At 41.3% G+C, this 18,989-nt stretch overlaps 1 protein-coding gene across 2 annotated transcripts in view; it reads left to right on the forward strand.

Annotated features, from left to right (window-relative positions):
* Positions 1 to 18,989, forward strand: part of PLPP4 (phospholipid phosphatase 4) — an 89,724-nt gene that overhangs the window by 30,795 nt on the left and 39,940 nt on the right. For both annotated transcript variants that reach the window (XM_083439753.1, XM_083439754.1), the window contains exons 2-5: positions 322 to 430; positions 7,139 to 7,229; positions 10,920 to 10,983; positions 14,087 to 14,211. In XM_083439753.1, the coding sequence (XP_083295879.1) occupies positions 322 to 430; positions 7,139 to 7,229; positions 10,920 to 10,983; positions 14,087 to 14,211 (389 nt within the window). The remainder of the gene's footprint in view (positions 1 to 321; positions 431 to 7,138; positions 7,230 to 10,919; positions 10,984 to 14,086; positions 14,212 to 18,989) is intronic.

The following is an 18,989-nucleotide window of genomic DNA, read 5'->3' on the forward strand; positions in this document are numbered from 1 at the left end:
GGTAGGAGGGGACGTTCCATTGCACAAGTGCAACAGCTTCATTGGATACAACTCATAATATGTATTCTGTTTTCTTAGTCTGGTTTTATTTTGCTATGTCTTTGTTTGCATATTGTAATATAGAATTCACCCTGGACTCTAGAGATGGGTAAGGTTAAGAAGGGAGATAAACAAACATTTTCTGCCTTGTATTTGCTTGCACTTGATTAAACAATGTCTCTCTTTCATTATGGCAAGCGGGAATCTCCCATGATGTACTTTTTGAGGTCTCTTGCTCCAGGTACATGGTGAAACAATGTGTTCTTTTATTGTTTTGTTTAGTTTTACAGAATTTTTGGATCCATTCCAGAGAGTTATTCAGCCAGAAGAGATCTGGCTCTATAAAAACCCTTTGGTTGAATCTGACAACATACCTACACGCCTCATGTTTGTAAGTACTAGAGATTTAATGATTGTTTGACGGCTGTGTGAGGCTTGTTTGATGACTGTTTGTTAGCTAAAGAAAAACTGGAAACTAGTGCATTTTTAAAAGAACAGTTACGTTCGCAGGCTGCAGTGAGAACATAAATGGAACATGATATTATTTGCATGTTGGGGTGAAGGACAGTATGACATTTCTTTAAGCCACCCTGTCACAAATTCTGATTGATTGATGTTCTCATTTTATAAATTGTTGACTGCCAGTCAAATTAGGTTTGTTCAATTTATATTTCACGCCCTCTCCAGAAGTTCCAAAACTGATTTACAACCAAAGATATTTTTGTGTGTGTGTGTGTGTGTGTATTACAAGAGCATTATTTGAAATAGATTTAACCATACAATATCATATCATTGGTGCTGTTCAGATGCCCAGGAAATAGAAAAATGTCTGGCTGCAACCAAAATGGTTGGTGTCAGTTTGCTTTCCCTGTGTCAGGTAAACATGGATCCCAAAACATTTTAAATATTAATGTAATAGTGGTTTTAAATCAAAGCAGGCTTCTGGAACTCAAACGGTTGCTGCTAAACACCCATCTCTTGTTCAATATCCACCACATCTCCTCCCCAACTTGTCAGTTTCATCATTGCCATCTACGCTTCCTTGGAGGCATGAGAGGAAAAAGCATCCTTGCAGCAGTTAGCCTGATGGTCTGTCTAGCCTACTGTTCTGATCTTTTCCTAGTGCAGATGGCAGTAGAGTAATTCTAACAGGGATTGGGCCAGAATGCTAGAGGGTTACCTGCTTTTCTTCAGGGACTCTGTGCCATCATGCTATCTGGCTTTCCAGGTGATATTACCAAGTCAGTTTGGTGTCTTACAGCTGGAGAACCTTGTTGTGTACTGCAAACCTGTTTGCTGAGGGAGATGACAGCCCATACTGTATGCACCACATGCATTTGCCATGTGAGATCTGGGACTGCCATAAGTTCAGCGCCAGCCAGTAGGTCTGAAGTATATAATTGTTTTCAGCACCAGTGGATGTATTGAGCAGGCAGGCTAGCTTTTATTTTTTTTGGTTCGACATTGCTCAGACAAGTTCTGCAACATGGATTCAGTCCTCTGGATTCCTATTGAAAAGGAACAGAAGTGTTCTGTGTTCCTTAACCTTTCATGAGGCGCATGCATAGCTGAGGTTGCTGCATAGGATATACGTGCAGGGCCAGCCCTACCATTAGGCAGAGTGAGGTGATTACCTCAGGTAGAATATATGCCAGGGACAGCCCCATAGCCATTCATCCTGAATCACCACTCATTCTTTTCTGTTAGAGCTGAGTGCACCATGTAGCACCCTCCTCACCCAAAAAACACCATAGCCTGTATGGACAAGATCCTGTCACCAGCACTGAAGTAATATTGAACTGCCAATCATGTTGTCTTCTGTACACAGAATTTCTGGCACTATCTTGTCCTTTACCTCAGATGGCCAAATGTTTGAGGTCAGCTCTGCATGCATATGTTTTTTTTTCATGGCACTTCTCTCTTTAACAAGCGCAAGTTGTCAACTGGGAAAAGATTAGGCCTGTATTTGGGCCAAGCCCTCCTAATACATAGTGTGCCCCTCACTTCTGGCCTGGGCCATAAGCATTTTGTACTTAGGTATCGTACATAGGTATGAATCTACTCTCTGATTGGAGAGGGAGGTAAAATCTTGCAAATTCTGTATACTGATGTGTTGTTCTGCCCTTCAGGAGCAAAACATGGCTTCCTTTCATTTCATAGCAGTAAGGCTGCCCAGTTGTCCACTGACTTTTTGTTTAAAAGGAAAAGGGGGGGGGATGTTTCAGTTCAGCAGTGACCTATTAAAAATATTATCCAGGAAAAATATTATCCAGGTGGCCCTAAATGAAAATCAATATTTTTCAGCACACACATTAAATCTTATCTGATAGTGGGTTTTCCTGAAGTAATGAGAGGGCATGAAGTGCTTTTCTGGAAGGTTTGTACAGCTCTGTATCTTTCAGCTGCCAGGATAGATAATGAATGTGCTTGATTTTAAGAAGGTCTTGCCCATGAAAGCAGCCACTATCCAGGAAAATGTCACTGGCAGGACAGAAAACATTACCTGGAATTATATAGAGGAGATCTCATCTAGGATTATTTTATGGATTTTATTCTTAGGAGAGATAACAACTTGTAAAAGACAACCAATTACCCTAGCTTTGGCTCTTGAAGGGGGGTGTGGAGTACTGAAGAATGTTTTAGAGTTGCACACCATAGCATTGTATTTATAATTACGGTACATTTTTTGGGTGCGCATAAACACAAAGTACTCCTATTCATTATGCTATTATGAGTTGGTTGCTGTCAGGGCTAGAATTGACCTTGGAGTTAGGCGACCTTAGGTGGCTAATTTGTAAAGATGGGACTTTGCTATAGCAGTTAATGCAAGGGACAAGCATGCAGGGATCTCTGTTGCTGGAAAATAGCATAGTTAAGACAAAGGACAGCAAATCTGATATTATGTAAGGAAATGAAAGGATGGTAGGTAGGGGAAAGAGGTAGCTTACCATTGATTGCTTAAACTGATCTGATTTTTAATATTTCTATGCCCCTTTTTCATTCAAATGAGTCCCAAAGTGGCTTACAAACAATAAATAATAAGAAGAAAATGGAACATCACAAATACAGCATAAAGCATATAGAGTAACAGATCATCAGTGAAACAATTGCAATTTATAAAACTCTATTAACAAAGCAACAACTAAAAAAATAATAAGCTGAATGTCACAATCACAATTAAAGCAGAAGTCATGTCATATGATTAATGAGTCAACACAGCATTTACAATCTATAGAACAGTATTAACAACATCAACAAAATAGCAACCAAAAGATAAACTAAGCACTGTTGAGTTTATACACCCGCTGGAGGGGGAGGATTTTTGAGTGGGAAACTTCAGGGGAAGTATTGAACCTGCTGCTCTCAACAAAATGGCAGTGTTGCTCTACAACTACATTTCATTAAAAAAAAAAAGGGGGTGGTGAGAGAACAGGGAGCTCTAATCATGTCCTGCATAAAGGGAAGTCCATCAAAATTATCAGGACTGTTATGTGCTCCAGACAAATTGGCAGCCCATCCCTACATGGCTTCTTCTTTTCATTAATGAAGGAAAAGCACCTGGACAGCCAACCACAGATCTACTGCAATAATGTGTAGTTCAGCCCTCAGGCAGTTTAAAGAACAACAGAGGGAAATGTTCTGTGAATTACCACATATATTAATAGGAACTCAGGAGAGGGCATTGTGTATGATTGCCGGTGGCTAGGAGACCTGTTTTAACCTGCTTGGAATACCTTTTGAGCAGCTTTCTTTATTGCAAGGGCAGCTCCACACTTCACGTTACTGAGGTCATCTTCGCAAATCATGGTTGCTGCAGGAAATGCTGGTGTTACTAGTCTCATATGCATGCACATGCTAGCTGTGTGCAGCAATCACATGATTAGCCTTGTATCTGTATCTTATTATTATTTACTGGATTTATATATCGCCCTATACCTGGAGCAGTTCTACAGCCCAATCTGTTTCAAATCTGCTCTGTGTCATTCCAGTTTGATTTGTTTATTTGGGTCGCAGTCAGATTGGTTAAATCCAAAACTCTATTTTGGCCCTGTTGGCTATAATGTGGAATCTTAAAAAGGCTATAACTTTTCCCTCTTTACACATAAGTGGTTGACATTTGCTTGCAAAGGAAGCCTTCCTGAGTGGATTGTGCCAGCCAAATTTCAAACAAATTTATCAAGGCATTTATGTGTTGGTGTTTTGTATTTTAAAAAAGACTTAGCCTCTTCTATTTTCTGCCAGAATTGGATGCTCTCTGAAGGAATGAAGCCTGCCAAATTTCAGAAAAATATGTGGCAGCGATTTCCCTGCAAGGGCAGACTTTTACCATTTGAGGATGAGAAAATAGCAGACACATTCCGTCTCTCACATTGTTTTGGGCAATCATTTTGAAAACTGGGGACATGAGGGAACATTCATACATGGTGCCTGGGTACCAAAGCCACAAAAGTCTGGAGAAATAGGTCCACTGGCTATTGTGCTCAGTGATTTCACCTTTGCAGTAAAAAATCCCTGAAAAGTTAGGGTTTTTTTCTCATCACTCTTCCTGGAAGTACCCTCCATGAAGAAAAAACAAAGTGCTATGATTTTGTTTGTAAGGGGGGGGGAGAATGATTGGGGGGAAAGCAGGTCACCCCCATAGTTTAACCCAACCACTTTTGTTCTGCTTTCCCAGCCAAAATTATAAGGAGGAGGATCTGTGTGTTTCCTTCAGCATCCCTCCCCTAAATAACTTTGATTGGAGTTCACTGGGAGAATAATTCACTGTGATTAAAAGGTAGACCTGCTTGTCAAGACAAACAACCCAACTTTTTCTTTCTTGACTGCTTGACATTTCCCTAGTCAGCTTCATTTCATTTCTCGGGAAAGCAAAGTAAGGCAGTGGGTAGGGAGCTGAGAGTTTGACTTTATGTACAAAAAAGAAGGGAAAAGACAGCAGAGCCTTTCAGAAGTTTGGGAACTCGCTGATCCACCTCGACACGCTCTGTTAACATGGATCACCTCACGTTATTCATACAAACACACAGAGCCGATGCCACACCGCTAGTCTACACAGCTCAGAATCCAATCTCAATTATATACACAAACACAGGTTGCTTAAAGATTTATAGCATTAAAAAATATGATTTATAGCCATTGTGGAAAAGCTAACTCACCAAATGCATTTATCCAAGGGATAATCAAAGACAGGCTCATTTGTCTGAATGTGGTAGAATGCAATTCTTTATACAAATAAGAGACCAAAGAGGCAGAAGTTTCTTCCCCCTCAACAGCCTGCAAACATTTGGAATAATAATATTTTTTAAAAAAGATGCACACACATGCATCTATGAGGTTCTCATGTGTCATGCTGAATATGGTAACTGGATGGTAAACACAGGTGCAAACTTGTGATGTGTGGAGCCTACATAATTGCAGCAATGGAGAAGGCTTCCAGAACTTATGTATAAGGAAAGTCTTCATGCTTATCTGGGAGTAAGTCCTATTAAATGCAATGAGACTTCCTTCAGAGTAAACATACACAGGATTTCACTGTAAGTCTTGTTCCAACTAATTGGGCCTTTTGACTTACATTTTATATCGTAATCCCATCTCAAGACAAAAATAATCCTTTCTGTGAGAGTGGCAGGAAGAAGTTGAAATGATGAATGGTAGCAGTGTCCCAGCACTAATGAAGCTTATGAGGCTTGTGATAAGAGTGATGGAAGCTGTGGGCAGTGGCACATTTCACAGCAGACAAGGCCCCGTGCATTTCCACTTACCAGACCTCTGGACTGTAAATCAGCCCATTCCCTTATTTTTTGGAAGCAAGAACAGGAACACTGTAAATTCTTGGAGAATTGAGCCCAAGTAGAAACCCCACACACACATCATGCCATTGCACAGAAACATTGTGGCTGAAAAGCAAAAATCTCTAATCCCTTTGTTAACAAAGAACAGAACATAAGAACATAAGACGATCCTGCTGGATCAGGCCTGTGGCCCATGTAGTCCAGCATCCTGTTCTCACAGTAGCCAACAAGATGCTTGTGGGAAATGAACAAGCAGGATTTGAATGCCAGAGCACTCTACCCTTCTGTGGTTTCCAGCAACTAGTCTATATGCTTCTTGAAACTCTCAAAGAACACTTAATAGGTCAGTGAGAAAGGACTTGCGCTTGCAGAAACCATGCTGGCCCTGCTTCAGCAAGACTTGTTCTTCTTGAACATGCCTTGATAATTTTATCTTTTGTAATGCTTTCTATCAGATTTCCCAGAAGAGATGTTAAGTTAGCTGCTCTTAAATTTCCCATATCTCCTCTGGATCCCCTTTTTATTAATTGGTGTTACATTGGCCAGTTCTCAGCTATACAGACTGATCTTGAGGACAGGTTACATATTTTCCTTAGAAAGCAAGCAAATTCAAATTTGAGTTTTTAAAGAATGGATGCCCCATGCTTTCCAGTTTGTGTTGGGATGAAACCAACCATGATCCTTGCTTTAGAGTTTATCCAAACCTAACAAACAACAAAATGTAGCCAATGTTTGTTCTTGGCTTACTGATTCTGGTTTGTTGGAGAGAAACAAATCATGTTCCCTGGGTTGGACATAATGCTTAACCAGGGATCATGGCTTATTTCTCCCTGGTGTGATTGGGAAGTAGTGCAAGTACCCAGTTTGGTGTGCTCATGGGAAACCATTAACTATGGTTTACCGTGATGTACAAACTGGAGTGTCATGTACACACAGAGATTCCACACATTTGGGGCTTACAAACAGTGTAGCTATTTCTGGGAAACACTGCTGATCTGCAATTTAGGAATCTGTCCTCTTTTAGCTCTTAGTTTCCATTTTAAAAGCTGACACATTTTAAGTAGGGCTCCAAGCGATTTATATATCAGTTAAGATTCAGAACTAAGCCTCTGATTTATTTATTTTTAAAGCATGTGTGCTATTTGGCTACAGATAGTGATCATGCAGCTTTGCTCTAATCTAGGGAACTCGCCAGAGATAATTCAGCCAGATCATCTAAATGAAGCTAACTGGAAATTATTAATTCCATGGGACTGATGGAGAGAAGATGCAGTAACAAATGATGTCTTTTTATATCTCTCTCATAGGCCATTTCATTCCTGACACCTCTGGCTGTCATTTTTGTGGTGAAAATCATTCGACGGACAGACAAGACTGAAATTAAGGAAGCTTTTTTAGGTAAACTGAAAATCATATTCTTGCTTTTTTATTTGTTTTTTATCGGAAAGCTATTGCTCTCAGAACATGTGGGAGGAACATTTTTATTTCTTTCAGGAAGCATGTGTCAGATGTTCTTATACCTTTAAAAGAAAAAGTAAAACAAAAACAACCAACATTTCCTGGGCTTTGTTAGGCAAGAGCTTTTATTCCTCCTGAAACCTGTGTTCATTCCGGCACCTTAAAGTCAGCAGAAATTACTGATAGAGCAGTAAAGAACAGGCAAAGGTGAGAGGAGTGGGCGAAAGCTATGTGGCAGTGGAAGGTTGTATTAAATAGTGTTTCTTTCTGTCCTTGGGGAGATGAGCAGCAGTGTGCGTGTTTGAATTTCTGCTGCAGCTATTTGGAAGAAGCCTACATTTCGTCTTGTGGTAATTGATCTAAAGAGAAAGAGTGAGAGATTTCTAAACTTTCTAAGTGAATCCCACACCAAAGCCTTATATTATCATTCAGACTGCCAGGCAGTTTTAGGCTAAGCCCAGCAACCTTTCCCAGGATCATATATGATAACCAGGCACAGAAAAGTTCAAGCCATGGCTTGAAACTTGAAGCTGCAGTGAAGACAAAAGAACCTGTAGTACACTCTCAAGTCTTTGTTTGCAGCCAACACTCTGCTTTTTGAACTGGGTGCCTACCTGACTTTTAGAAGACATCTGAAGGCACCCTGTTTAGGGAAGTTTTAAATGTTTGATGTTTAATCATGCTTTTAATATTCTGTTGAGAGCCACCCAGAGTGGCATACAAATAATAATAATAATAATAATAATAATAATAATAATAATAATAATAATAATAATTTCAGCAACCTCTGAAAGGCTTAAGGATCCCCACACCTGGTATGTACACAAAAAATCCAGGAGTTCACTTAGAGTTCAAATCATCCTATGTATCCCCAATTTGAATTAATCTTGGGAATAAAATGGATCTTCCTTTGCAGGTGTCATTTGATTTCAAGGAAGAAATGATTGTACTCTTTCATTTGAAGGCGAAGCAGCTATCATGCTAGTGGCATCACCTGTCAAAGTAGCCTGTGGACAATTGGGGACTGGAAAGATCTAGTCACCTCCCACTACACGCCATCAAACCAGTTCTATCCCTCCTTTCTACCCCTTTCCACTCTTTTTTTGCCCAGACCACCAGAGTTACATGTCCCTTCCTATTACATTAGCCTTTTCAGTGGCTTTGCTTTTTAGCAAATCTTACGGCCACTCCAAATGCTACACAAGGAAAAAGACACATTTGCTTTGAGCAGTCACTGAGGACGTACTCTCATGCCACTATTTCAAGGTACCTACTTGAGTCATTTGAAGTGTGAACATAAACAAGAACTGTGGGTGGAAGAGTTCCAATTCCACCACAAAACTATTGGCATCCCCTGCTCATTTACCGGTCATAGTTATTTTCTTCATACCAGCTGCAAAGCTGTTTCATGGAACTTGTTCCTTGGAATGGCACATATTTAATGTCAACTTAAGCACTGTAGCCTTCATTACTTGGGTTGTCTACCTCTATTGCAAAAAAGGATACTTTCAATCATGAAAGTGTGAAGTGCCTTGCCACATTCTACACAAGAAAGCTGTTTCTTAGGAGCTGTCCAGCACTTTTCTGCTGGCGCATATAGAGTGAAAGAATGCTATTCATACGGCAGCACCTTAATTTAATTCTGGCTCCTCAAACCAGAAGCATCTCAAGGTAATACCACATACTTGTGCTGCAGCATTCTTGCATTTCCAATGAATCCTTTGAGAGGCAAGTAACCCTTAAGAAACGATTGTTCAGAAGTTTTCAGGACAATTGAATGACTTCAGATAATTGCTGGATGACCCTGTGCTTCCTTGCCACCTAACAGTGTTGCACAGTGCTATGACTCTGCAGAAAGGAACACTGAGTAACAAAGCCCTATAAGTTTGTTAGCAGAGGGAATGAAACACTGTTCTAGTATTGCATAAACAGGCCTTTTTATACTAGACGAAATAACTTGTTGTTGAGCAAGAACTCCACTGGAATACTATGACAAGTGAGAAGCCACACATATTTTGCTCAAAGATGGGGAATACTAAGCTATTGGTGGGCTTTTCTCTCATACTGGCACAGTCTTCATGCCACTGGATATACAAGATTCCAGGTGTAGTTAGTTCAAAATATACATAAGTCTCACTGTGTGGCCTTTTAAAATCATCACCTTGAATTAGAGAGCCATCATGAGATTTTAAAACCGGCACCCCGAAACTTGGCCCTCCAGATGTTTTGGGACTACAACTCCCAGCACCCCTAGCTAATAGGACCAGTGGTCAGGGATGATGGGAATTGTAGTCCCAAAACATCTGGAGGGCCAAGTTTGGGGATGCCTGTTTTAAAACAAAACACCAGACCTCATGGAGCAAGTCTCACCTGAGTGACCTATCTCAAAATATTGCAGGATGCTTTTTAATCAAAGCCACAAGGCAGTTGGGGAGAAGCTTTCTTTCGCTTTTAAGGATCTGTAGGTCTCAGCACTTGGCAGTTTTCTGTATAACTTTTCTGGATATTAATGAACTGACCAACATCCCCTGCCTGTCCTTTTGGTTGGATGGAAGATTCTTAGATGGTATTTTGCTATTGGTTGTTGCTTCTTTGATTGCTGGCTTGCTGGGACCCATATGCTTTCTCCTGTCCACTTTCCTCTTATCTCCTTGACTCAGTACAGGGCTGACCTTCCCAGTGTAACTTTGTAATCAAAACCCAGATTCCTAATTGGTTAGTAGTGTTACTTTATTTAGATATTTATAAACCATGTTTTTATAGGAAAGCTATCAAGGTTATATGCAACCTGAAAACATGGTACAAGAACAGACACATTTGATAAAAGCTGGTTGGAGAAACAATGAGACTTATAAAGACCTGCTAAGCAGTCCAGTGTTTAAAAGATGAGAAAGCATGGATGACTCCTGCCACACCTCTGTTGGTAAGGCATTTGGCAGTTAAACTACAGTCCCTGTTAAAGGCTGACCAAACCTCAGGAGTGTGGGGGACTACCCAACGTACCCCAGAAGATCTCTTATTGAGGTAGAGCTTAAGAAATCAGGAGCCTTATGGGCTCCATCAGTGCCCATCTATTTCACCAATAAAGAGGCAACTTTAAGACACAAGCCCACGATGCAAGAAAACCAATTGGGTATTTGAGTTGTATCTGACTACTGTGAGTCATACGCAGAGGAGATCTACTGAAATGACTAACTTGCCCATTGATTTTAGTGTGGGTTCTCTGAGAATAGCCTGTATACAATATTTTAGATTGTAAACCACCCTGTGATTTTTGAAGGAAGGGTGATACACACACACACGCTTTGAATATTTACAAGCTATGAGTTAACCTTACTGAAGACTCTTATTTCAATCTATTTCTGAGTTCTCAACATATTGAACACTTAAAATGTATGGTTGGAATTCAACATCATGCTAAGAAGATTGTTCCCTCAGTGCTTGCCAGGAGGGATGATCTCCCCTCTCTATTCTGAGGGTTCTTCTGACCTTCTTGAACAGATTTGGGGAGGGAATGTGGACAGGAGTGGGGTGGAATATCCTGTTGCACTAGTGCAACAACTGACTTGAATCTGGCTCTATATGCTGTGGTTCTGGGTTATTATGTTCTTGTTTCATTTTGTTTTTTAGCTGTTTCCTTGGCTCTTGCTTTGAACGGAGTCTGCACAAACACTATTAAATTAATTGTGGGGAGGTAAGTCCTGGAATATTCCAACTGTTGACTTGAGCTTTGCTATCTGTCAAGTAACCATGAACGCTTCTGACTGGACATGGTAATCAGGAAGTTTACATAAATAAAAGTTAGTACAAAGGTAGTGTAATGATTGCAGCACCTGTCCTTGTAGAATAGGAAACTGCTATATAAAGGATGGAGACACTAATGGCTTGTTCTAACAGTTCTGCTATTCTTTAGAAATATCTAGTATGTGTGGGCTCAGTAACACATCTGAAGGTATTAATATTCTGTACCTGAAATCGTTCATTGTGCATAAGCAGGAATAATGCAGTCCCCTTATGAAACAGTATTCATATCCAGTATTCCTTCTTCCAGTAACTACCTCCCATGAACCTTTTTTTCATATGGCCAGTGTGGAATCACAACAATTGTTTTAAATGCCCAACAGAATGAACAATATAAATGGAGTTATACTTACAGGTAGGTAGCCGTGTTGGTCTGCTGTAGTTGAAACAAAATAAAAAATTCCTTCCAGTAGCACCTTAGAGACCAACTAAGTTTGTTATTGGTATGAGCTTTCATGTGCATGCACACTTCTTCGGAGGTGTGGGTACTCAGATAGAAGCTATAAAAAACAATCTGGCAGCCAGAGTTCCACCCCCCACCCCCACATTTTATAGTCCTTGAAAATAAAATCTCATGAAAATAAGTTTCAGCAACAAGCTCATAGCCACACTGAAAGATTATGGAAAGTTAGTGTGGAATGGACTGGACATAGTTAGATTTCTTCCTAGAAGAGCATTAGGCTTTTTTTTTTTTTTTTTTGCAAAATAACTAGTAGCAAGAACATAAAAGGTCAAAGAGGAAGTGTCACTTAAATGATGGTTAAGGGGAATGTAATTTGAATAGTTAACAACCGCCTCACACAGAACGTGCAGAGGGAATTGTGGCACATTGCTTGGTCAATATGCAAAATTTTAAGCAGGGAAATATGCATTAATCAACTGAATTTAGTATATTCTCTTGTCATTATGCACAATCCTCAAAAGGCCTTTTGGGATTATTGTTATGTATAATGTCAGATAGAGGGCCTGATGTCAAGCTCTGTGCTTCTCCTACTCCCTCCATCCCAGTTATTTTTCATTCAAACACTTGCTGCAGCAATATATCTTAACTCAGCGTTGGGGAACCTTGGCTGTCTAGATCCACGTTCTCCAACCTGATATGCCTCTAAACTTTTTTGGACCACAACTCCATCAGCATGGCTAGTGGTCAGGGATGGTGGGAGCTGTAGTCTAAAATATCTGGAGAACACCACTTGTAGAAAGCAGCTCTAGATAGTGCTAGACTACAACTCCCAATAGGCCTCACCACTGACCAGGGCCATAGGTTCCTCATCTTTGTTTTAATGGAATCTTACTCTCTTCCTTCTCTCTGGTGTGTGAAAAGGGGGCATCACTTGGAAAGCGTAGGCTTGGTTTGTTTTCCTTACATTAGCATCTCAGGGTTACTCAGTTTGAATGGATCAGGGATGTGGTGGCCAGCGGGCTGGGAAGACCCATGACATTCACCCATGGTTTTGCATCAGTTTGTCAGCATCATGAGCAATAGGAGGGTGTGGTGTTTTTTTCACCACTTCTCTGCCCATGAATTTTGATAATGTGCACTCTAGTGATTCATTAGGAGTTGGGCAGATAAAAGCTTAGCTTGCTGAAGATCTTTAATATTTATGAACAGTTGTCCCCTGCCTGAATGTTTCTTCATTCTTGTGTCTGTGAGATACATACTGTTTCTATAAATTGTTGTTTACATATTCAGCTTTCTCTGGTGCCCCTTATAAAATAGTGAATTTTGGGGGGAGGGGAGGGATCCATAATAATTTTTAGGTTCACATCAGTCTCTCTCTCTCTTTTAGCTTGGTTTCATCAGCTGAAATCTCTGTCAGCCTTAAAAGAAAGACTTATAATAATCTGGAATTTAGTTGTGCTTTCTGCATGACATATGGGCCCATACCACAATTTTCTCCATTTCCCCCTCACACACAGTTCTGGGCTTTTCAGAGATGAAGAAACTGAGGCTCCCAGAGATGATGTTGGACTACAGCTTTCTCATTCCTGACTGCTGGTCATGCTGGATGAGGGTAATGAAAGCTGAAGTCTGGCAGTGTCTGTGTTGGTTTGGTAAAAGGGAAAATAGATATGATAGAATAAAAGGTGAATTCCCTGGATGCCTAGATCCAGGTTTGGGGCAAGTACTCTCTGGTGAGAGCCCCACCAGAGATTTAAAATAACAAAACATGCAACAAAATAAAGTGTGGAAATATAAGACCTTTAAAATATCACATTCTAAATTGCTTCCAAAGTTCTCCACTTCCCTTAGCATAGAAAGAGACCACACGTTTGGTAAGTTAGAAATGGTTTACTTACAAACTCTTCAAAGGTCAGATTCAGGTGCTACTCCATACAGCAGCAAGAAAAGACAGGCAGCTTTACTTAGGTTCCAAAAGTTGTAAATGCTTCTAAATCATTTGTATAAAAACACAAAGATGGTTTGCTTAAGCCACACCGCCTAACTTGGATGATCTAGTTTAGACTTCCTTACTGGTAGGGTTCACATGGTGGAAAGAGAGAGAACAAAGTGTTTAGAAGCTCTTCCTCCCAAGGTGAGACGTTGTGACCTAGCAAAGCCTGGCAGGACAGCTTATTCTATGGTCTTAACCCCTTCATGCATTAATTAGAATTAAGCTTGTCGGCTATATAAGGCTAGATAAATCCTACATTCTGGAGGACTACAGGTTCCCCTTCCCTGATATATATAGTAAATGTACTTTATAACTGAACTATCCAGTTAATTTTCTAAAGAAACTGCTCTGCACTCTGAGGCTCATCTACTTCTTTACCAACACTATGTAGTAGGCTGTTAGAATTCCTAACAACTTTCATGGCCAGAGCACTCTAGATTAAATCACCAAGTAAATTGATTTCTTGCAGCACCCTTGCTCAACAGAAAAGAGGAGGAAATGAACTCCCTCAATGTAAACAGTCAGTTTAATGTAATTATCACTTTGAGGTTTTACTAATGGCTGCTTTTTCGTTTCAAATGTCCATGGTGTTCCTTGCAGACCTCGTCCCGATTTCTTTTACCGCTGCTTTCCAGATGGAGACATGAAGTCTAACATGGACTGCACAGGTGATCCAGATGTGGTCTCCGAAGGCAGGAAAAGCTTTCCAAGTATCCATTCTTCCTGTAAGTTCATTCCAAAGTAGCTCCACATTTTTCCTCACCTCTTCCCCTCCCCCTTTTTGCCTTTATTCCTCCTGAGGGTTCAAGAGTGATTTGAGATCGAAGGAATGTCCAGGGCTGCAACTTAAAAAGAAATGTTTTGGGTCTAAAGGACTAGGAAATGTTCTTCAGTACTGCATACTGGGATGGTGAAGGGTGGCAGCGAAGTTAGGACAGTTTGAGCATGCTGGCGGGAGCACCAGATTGGCTCTGCCAATCTGAACTGTTGCAACCTTGCTACTATGCTGCCCCACCTACTCAGTATCCTAGTATACAGCAGCAAAGCCTCTCCTTGGGAGGCCAGGTTCAGAACTCTGCCCTTCTCTACCAGGTGCTCCTGAGAATAGCCTGCCAGCTACTTCATCAGTCCCTGTTTTTTGGAAGGCCATGAGTTTTTCGAACCTTGATAAGCCATCATACATGGCTGGTGAGCTGCATTCAGTACGTTGCACCGCAAGTTGTTCAGGCTTGGTTTACAAGATAAGTAACTGTATAAATTTAAATGAGGAAATAAATAATGTGTTGGAGGAAGTGCAGCCTTTGTGATTGTCATCTCTCTTGGCAGTCTTTTGTTCAGCACCTGTCATTTCTGTTGGGATACTGTTATTGTGTTGTTGTTTTTTAAAGGAAGAAAGAAACTTACATAAAAAACTAGAGCAGGTAGATGCACCAGTAACACACACCCAGCAAATTATGTACAGAAGAATGCAAAAGAACACTGTCATTGTGCACGCAGAGCTGTCAGGCATTCACGGAGAGTGGCAGCTACTCAAGTGCATTGCATTTGAATGAATAAGTAATCTGCTTTGCGAAAATTGCTGAAAGATTAGCAGTGTTGTTAGAGAAGTGGCTGTAGAATTGTTGTTGTTGTTTAGTCGTTCAGTCGTGTCCGACTCTTCGTGACCCCATGGACCAGAGCACGCCAGGCACTTCTGTCTTCCACTGCCACCCGCAGTTTGGTCAGATTCATGTTTGTAGCTTCGAGAACACTGTCTAACCATCTCGTCCTCTGTCGTCCTCTTCTCCTTGTGCCCTCCATCTTTCCCAACATCAGGGTCTTTTCCAGTGAGTCTTCTCTTCTCATGAGGTGGCCAAAGTATTGGAGCCTCAGCTTCACGATCTGTCCTTCCAGTGAGCACTCAGGGCTGATTTCCTTAAGAATGGATGCATTTGATCTTCTTGCAGTCCATGGGACTCTCAAGAGTCTCCTCCAGCACCATAATTCAAAAGCGTCAATTCTTCAGCGATCAGCCTTCTTTATGGTCCAGCTCTCACTTCCATACATCACTACTGGGAAAACCATAGCTTTTACTATACGGACCTTTGTTGGCAAGGTGATGTCTCTACTTTTTAAAATGCTATCTAGGTTTGCCATTGCTTTCCTCCCAAGAAGCAGGCGTCTCTTAATTTCGTGGCTGCTGTCACCATCTGCAGTGATCATGGAGCCCAAGAAAGTAAAATCTCTCACTGCCTCCATTTCCTCCCCTTCTATTTGCCAGGAGGTTATGGGACCAGTGGCCATGATCTTCGTTTTTTTGATGTTGAGCTTCAGACCATATTTTGTGCTCTCCTCTTTCACCCTCAATAAAAGGTTTTTTAATTCCTCCTCACTTTCTGCCATCAAGGTTGTGTCATGTGCATATCTGAGGTTGTTGATATTTCTTCCAGCAATCTTAATTCCGGCTAGGGATTCATCCAGCCCAGCCTTTCGCATGATGAATTCTGCATATAAGTTAAATAAGCAGGGAGACAAAATACAGCCTTGTCGTACTCCTTTCCCAATTTTGAACCAATCAGTTGTTCCATATCCAGTTCTAACTGTAGCTTCTTGTCCCACGTAGAGATTTCTCAGGAGACAGATGAGGTGATCAGGCACTCCCATTTCTTTAAGAACTTGCCATAGTTTGCTGTGGTCGACACAGTCAAAGGCTTTTGCATAGTCAATGAAGCAGAAGTAGATGTCTTTCTGGAACTCTCTAGCTTTCTCCATAATCCAGCGCATGTTTGCAATTTGGTCTCTGGTTCCCCTGCCTCTTCTAAATCCAGCTTGCACTTCTGGGAGTTCTCGGTCCACATACTGCTTGAGCCTTCCTTGAAGAATTTTAAGCATAACCTTGCTGGCGTGTGAAATGAGTGCAATTGTGCGGTAGTTGGAGCATTCTTTAGCACTGCCCTTCTTTGGGATTGGGATGTAGACTGACCTTCTCCAATCTTCTGGCCACTGCTGAGTTTTCCAAACTTGCTGGCATATTGAGTGTAGCACCTTAACAGCATCATCTTTTAAAATTTTAAATAGTTCAGCTGGAATACCATCACTTCCACTGGCCTTGTTATTTGCAATGCTTTCTAAGGCCCATTTGACTTCACTCTCCAGGATGTCTGGCTCAAGGTCAGCAACCACACTGCCTGGGGTGTACGAGACATCCATATCTTTCTGGTATAGTTCCTCTGTGTAGTCTTGCCACCTCTTCTTGATGTCTTCTGCTTCTGTTAGGTCCTTACCACTTTTGTCCTTTATTATGGTAATCTTTGAACGAAATGTTCCTTTCATATCTCCAATTTTCTTGAACAGATCTCTGGTTCTTCCCATTCTGTTGTTTTCCTCTATTTCTTTGCATTGCTCATTTAAGAAGGCCTTCTTGTCTCTCCTTGCTATTTTTTGGAATTCTGCATTCAATTTCCTGTATCTTTCTCTAGCTCCCTCGCATTTTGCTTGCCTTCTCTCCTCCGCTATTTGTAAGGCCTCATTGGACAGCCACTTTGCTTTCTTGCATTTCCTTTTCATTGGGATGGTTTTCGTTGCTGCCTCCTGTATAATGTTTCGAGCCTCCATCCATAGTTCTTCAGGCACTCTGTCCAGCAAATCTAAATCCTTAAACCTGTTCCTCACTTCCACTGTGTATTCATAAGGGATTTGGTTTAGATTGTATCTTACCGGCCCAGTGGTTTTTCCTACTTTCTTCAGTTTAAGCTTGAATTTTGCTATAAGAAGCTGATGATCTGAGCCACAGTCAGCTCCAGGTCTTGTTTTTGCTGACTGTATAGAGCTTCTCCATCTTTGGCTGCAGAGAATATAATCAATCTGATTTCGATGCTGCCCATCTGGTGATGTCCATGTGTAGAGTCGTCTCTTGTGTTGTTGGGAAAGAGTGTTTGTGATAACCAGTTTGTTCTCTTGACAGAACTCTATTAGCCTTTGCCCTGCTTCGTTTTGAATTCCAAGACCAAATTTGCCAGTTGTTCCTTTTATCTCTTGATTCCCTACTTTAGCATTCCAATCCCCTATAATGAGAAGAACATCCTTCTTTGGTGTCACTTCTATAAGGTGTTGTAAGTCTTCATAGAATTGGTCAATTTCAGTTTCTTCAGCACCAGTAGTTGGTGCATAAACTTGGATTACTGTGATGTTAAAAGGTCTGCCTTGGATTCGTATCGAGATCATTCTATCATTTTTGAGATTGCATCCCAGTACAGCTTTCGCCACTCTTTTGTTGACTATGAGGGCCACTCCATTTCTTTTACGGGTTTCTTGCCCACAGTAGTAGATATGATAGTCATCTGAACTGAATTCGCCCATTCCCGTCCATTTTAGTTCACTGATGCCCAGGATGTCAATGTTTATTCTTGCCATCTCATTTTTGACCACATCCAACTTACCCAGGTTCATGGTTCTTACATTCCAGGTTCCTATGCAATATTTTTCTTTACAGCATTGGACTTTCCTTTCGCTTCCATGCATATCCACAACTGAGCATCCTTTCGGCTTTGGCCCAGCCGCTTCATCAGCTCTGGATCTACTTGTACTTGTCCTCCGCTCTTCCCCAGTAGCATGTTGGACGCCTTCCGACCTGAGGGGCTCATCTTCCAGCGTCATATCTTTTATATGCCTGTTGTCTTTGTCCATGGAGTTTTCTTGGCAGGGATACTGGAGTGGCTTGCCGGTTCCTGCTCCAGGTGGATCACGTTTGGTCCAAACTCTCCACTATGACCTGTTCATCTTGGGTGCCCTGCTCGGCATAGTTCATAGCTTCTCTGAGTTCTTCAAGCCCCTTCGCCATGGCAAGGCAGTGATCCATGAAGGGGGCTGTAGAATTATATGCATGCTTTTGATGGAGTTTGATCTGAGACGCCCCTTTCCAAAATATATAGGATCTCTTGAAGAAGCAGTTGTCAGTAACTGACCATGCATGTGCAAAGTTGACTTTGGACAAACCAGTATCTCCCTAATGGTTTTCACTAGGGCATGTCTGGGCCCTCCAGAGATGGATTAATGCTGAAGCAGGAAAAGAGGGGGTGAGTCTGTGAATTTGTGAAAGAAGTGAGAGCCAGGCAGGAGATGGAAGTGAGAGGGTTGGTCTTATTTGTAGCCAGTTAATTCAACAGAATGGCATTCTGCTAATATATGTTGTGTTGTCATAGGGAACCTCAAGCCTGGGTGCTGAAGGTGGCCTGCTAAATCTATCAATCCTTCATGATTCTTCCCAGGCCTTCCCCCTCCTCAGGCCACATTTCCCACTTGCCCGCTCCACACTCTTCTCAAATGTTTTCCCCCTGACTGGAAGGTGCTCTTTCACTCTTAATAATGCCTCTTGCTTGCCTGGATGGAGAATAGAGAGAGATGTGCATGTGCAGAACCTTCTGGCTTTTGCATAGTTGAAACATAGCCTACTACAGGAAAAAATAGTGTACTTTGTCCCTGTCCACTATTGGAATGTGGCACCCATAAATCAAGGTTACCAGAT

This window comes from Podarcis tiliguerta (genome assembly GCF_965153285.1).
Source record: "Podarcis tiliguerta genome assembly, chromosome: 5".
Taxonomy (NCBI): domain Eukaryota; kingdom Metazoa; phylum Chordata; class Lepidosauria; order Squamata; family Lacertidae; genus Podarcis; species Podarcis tiliguerta.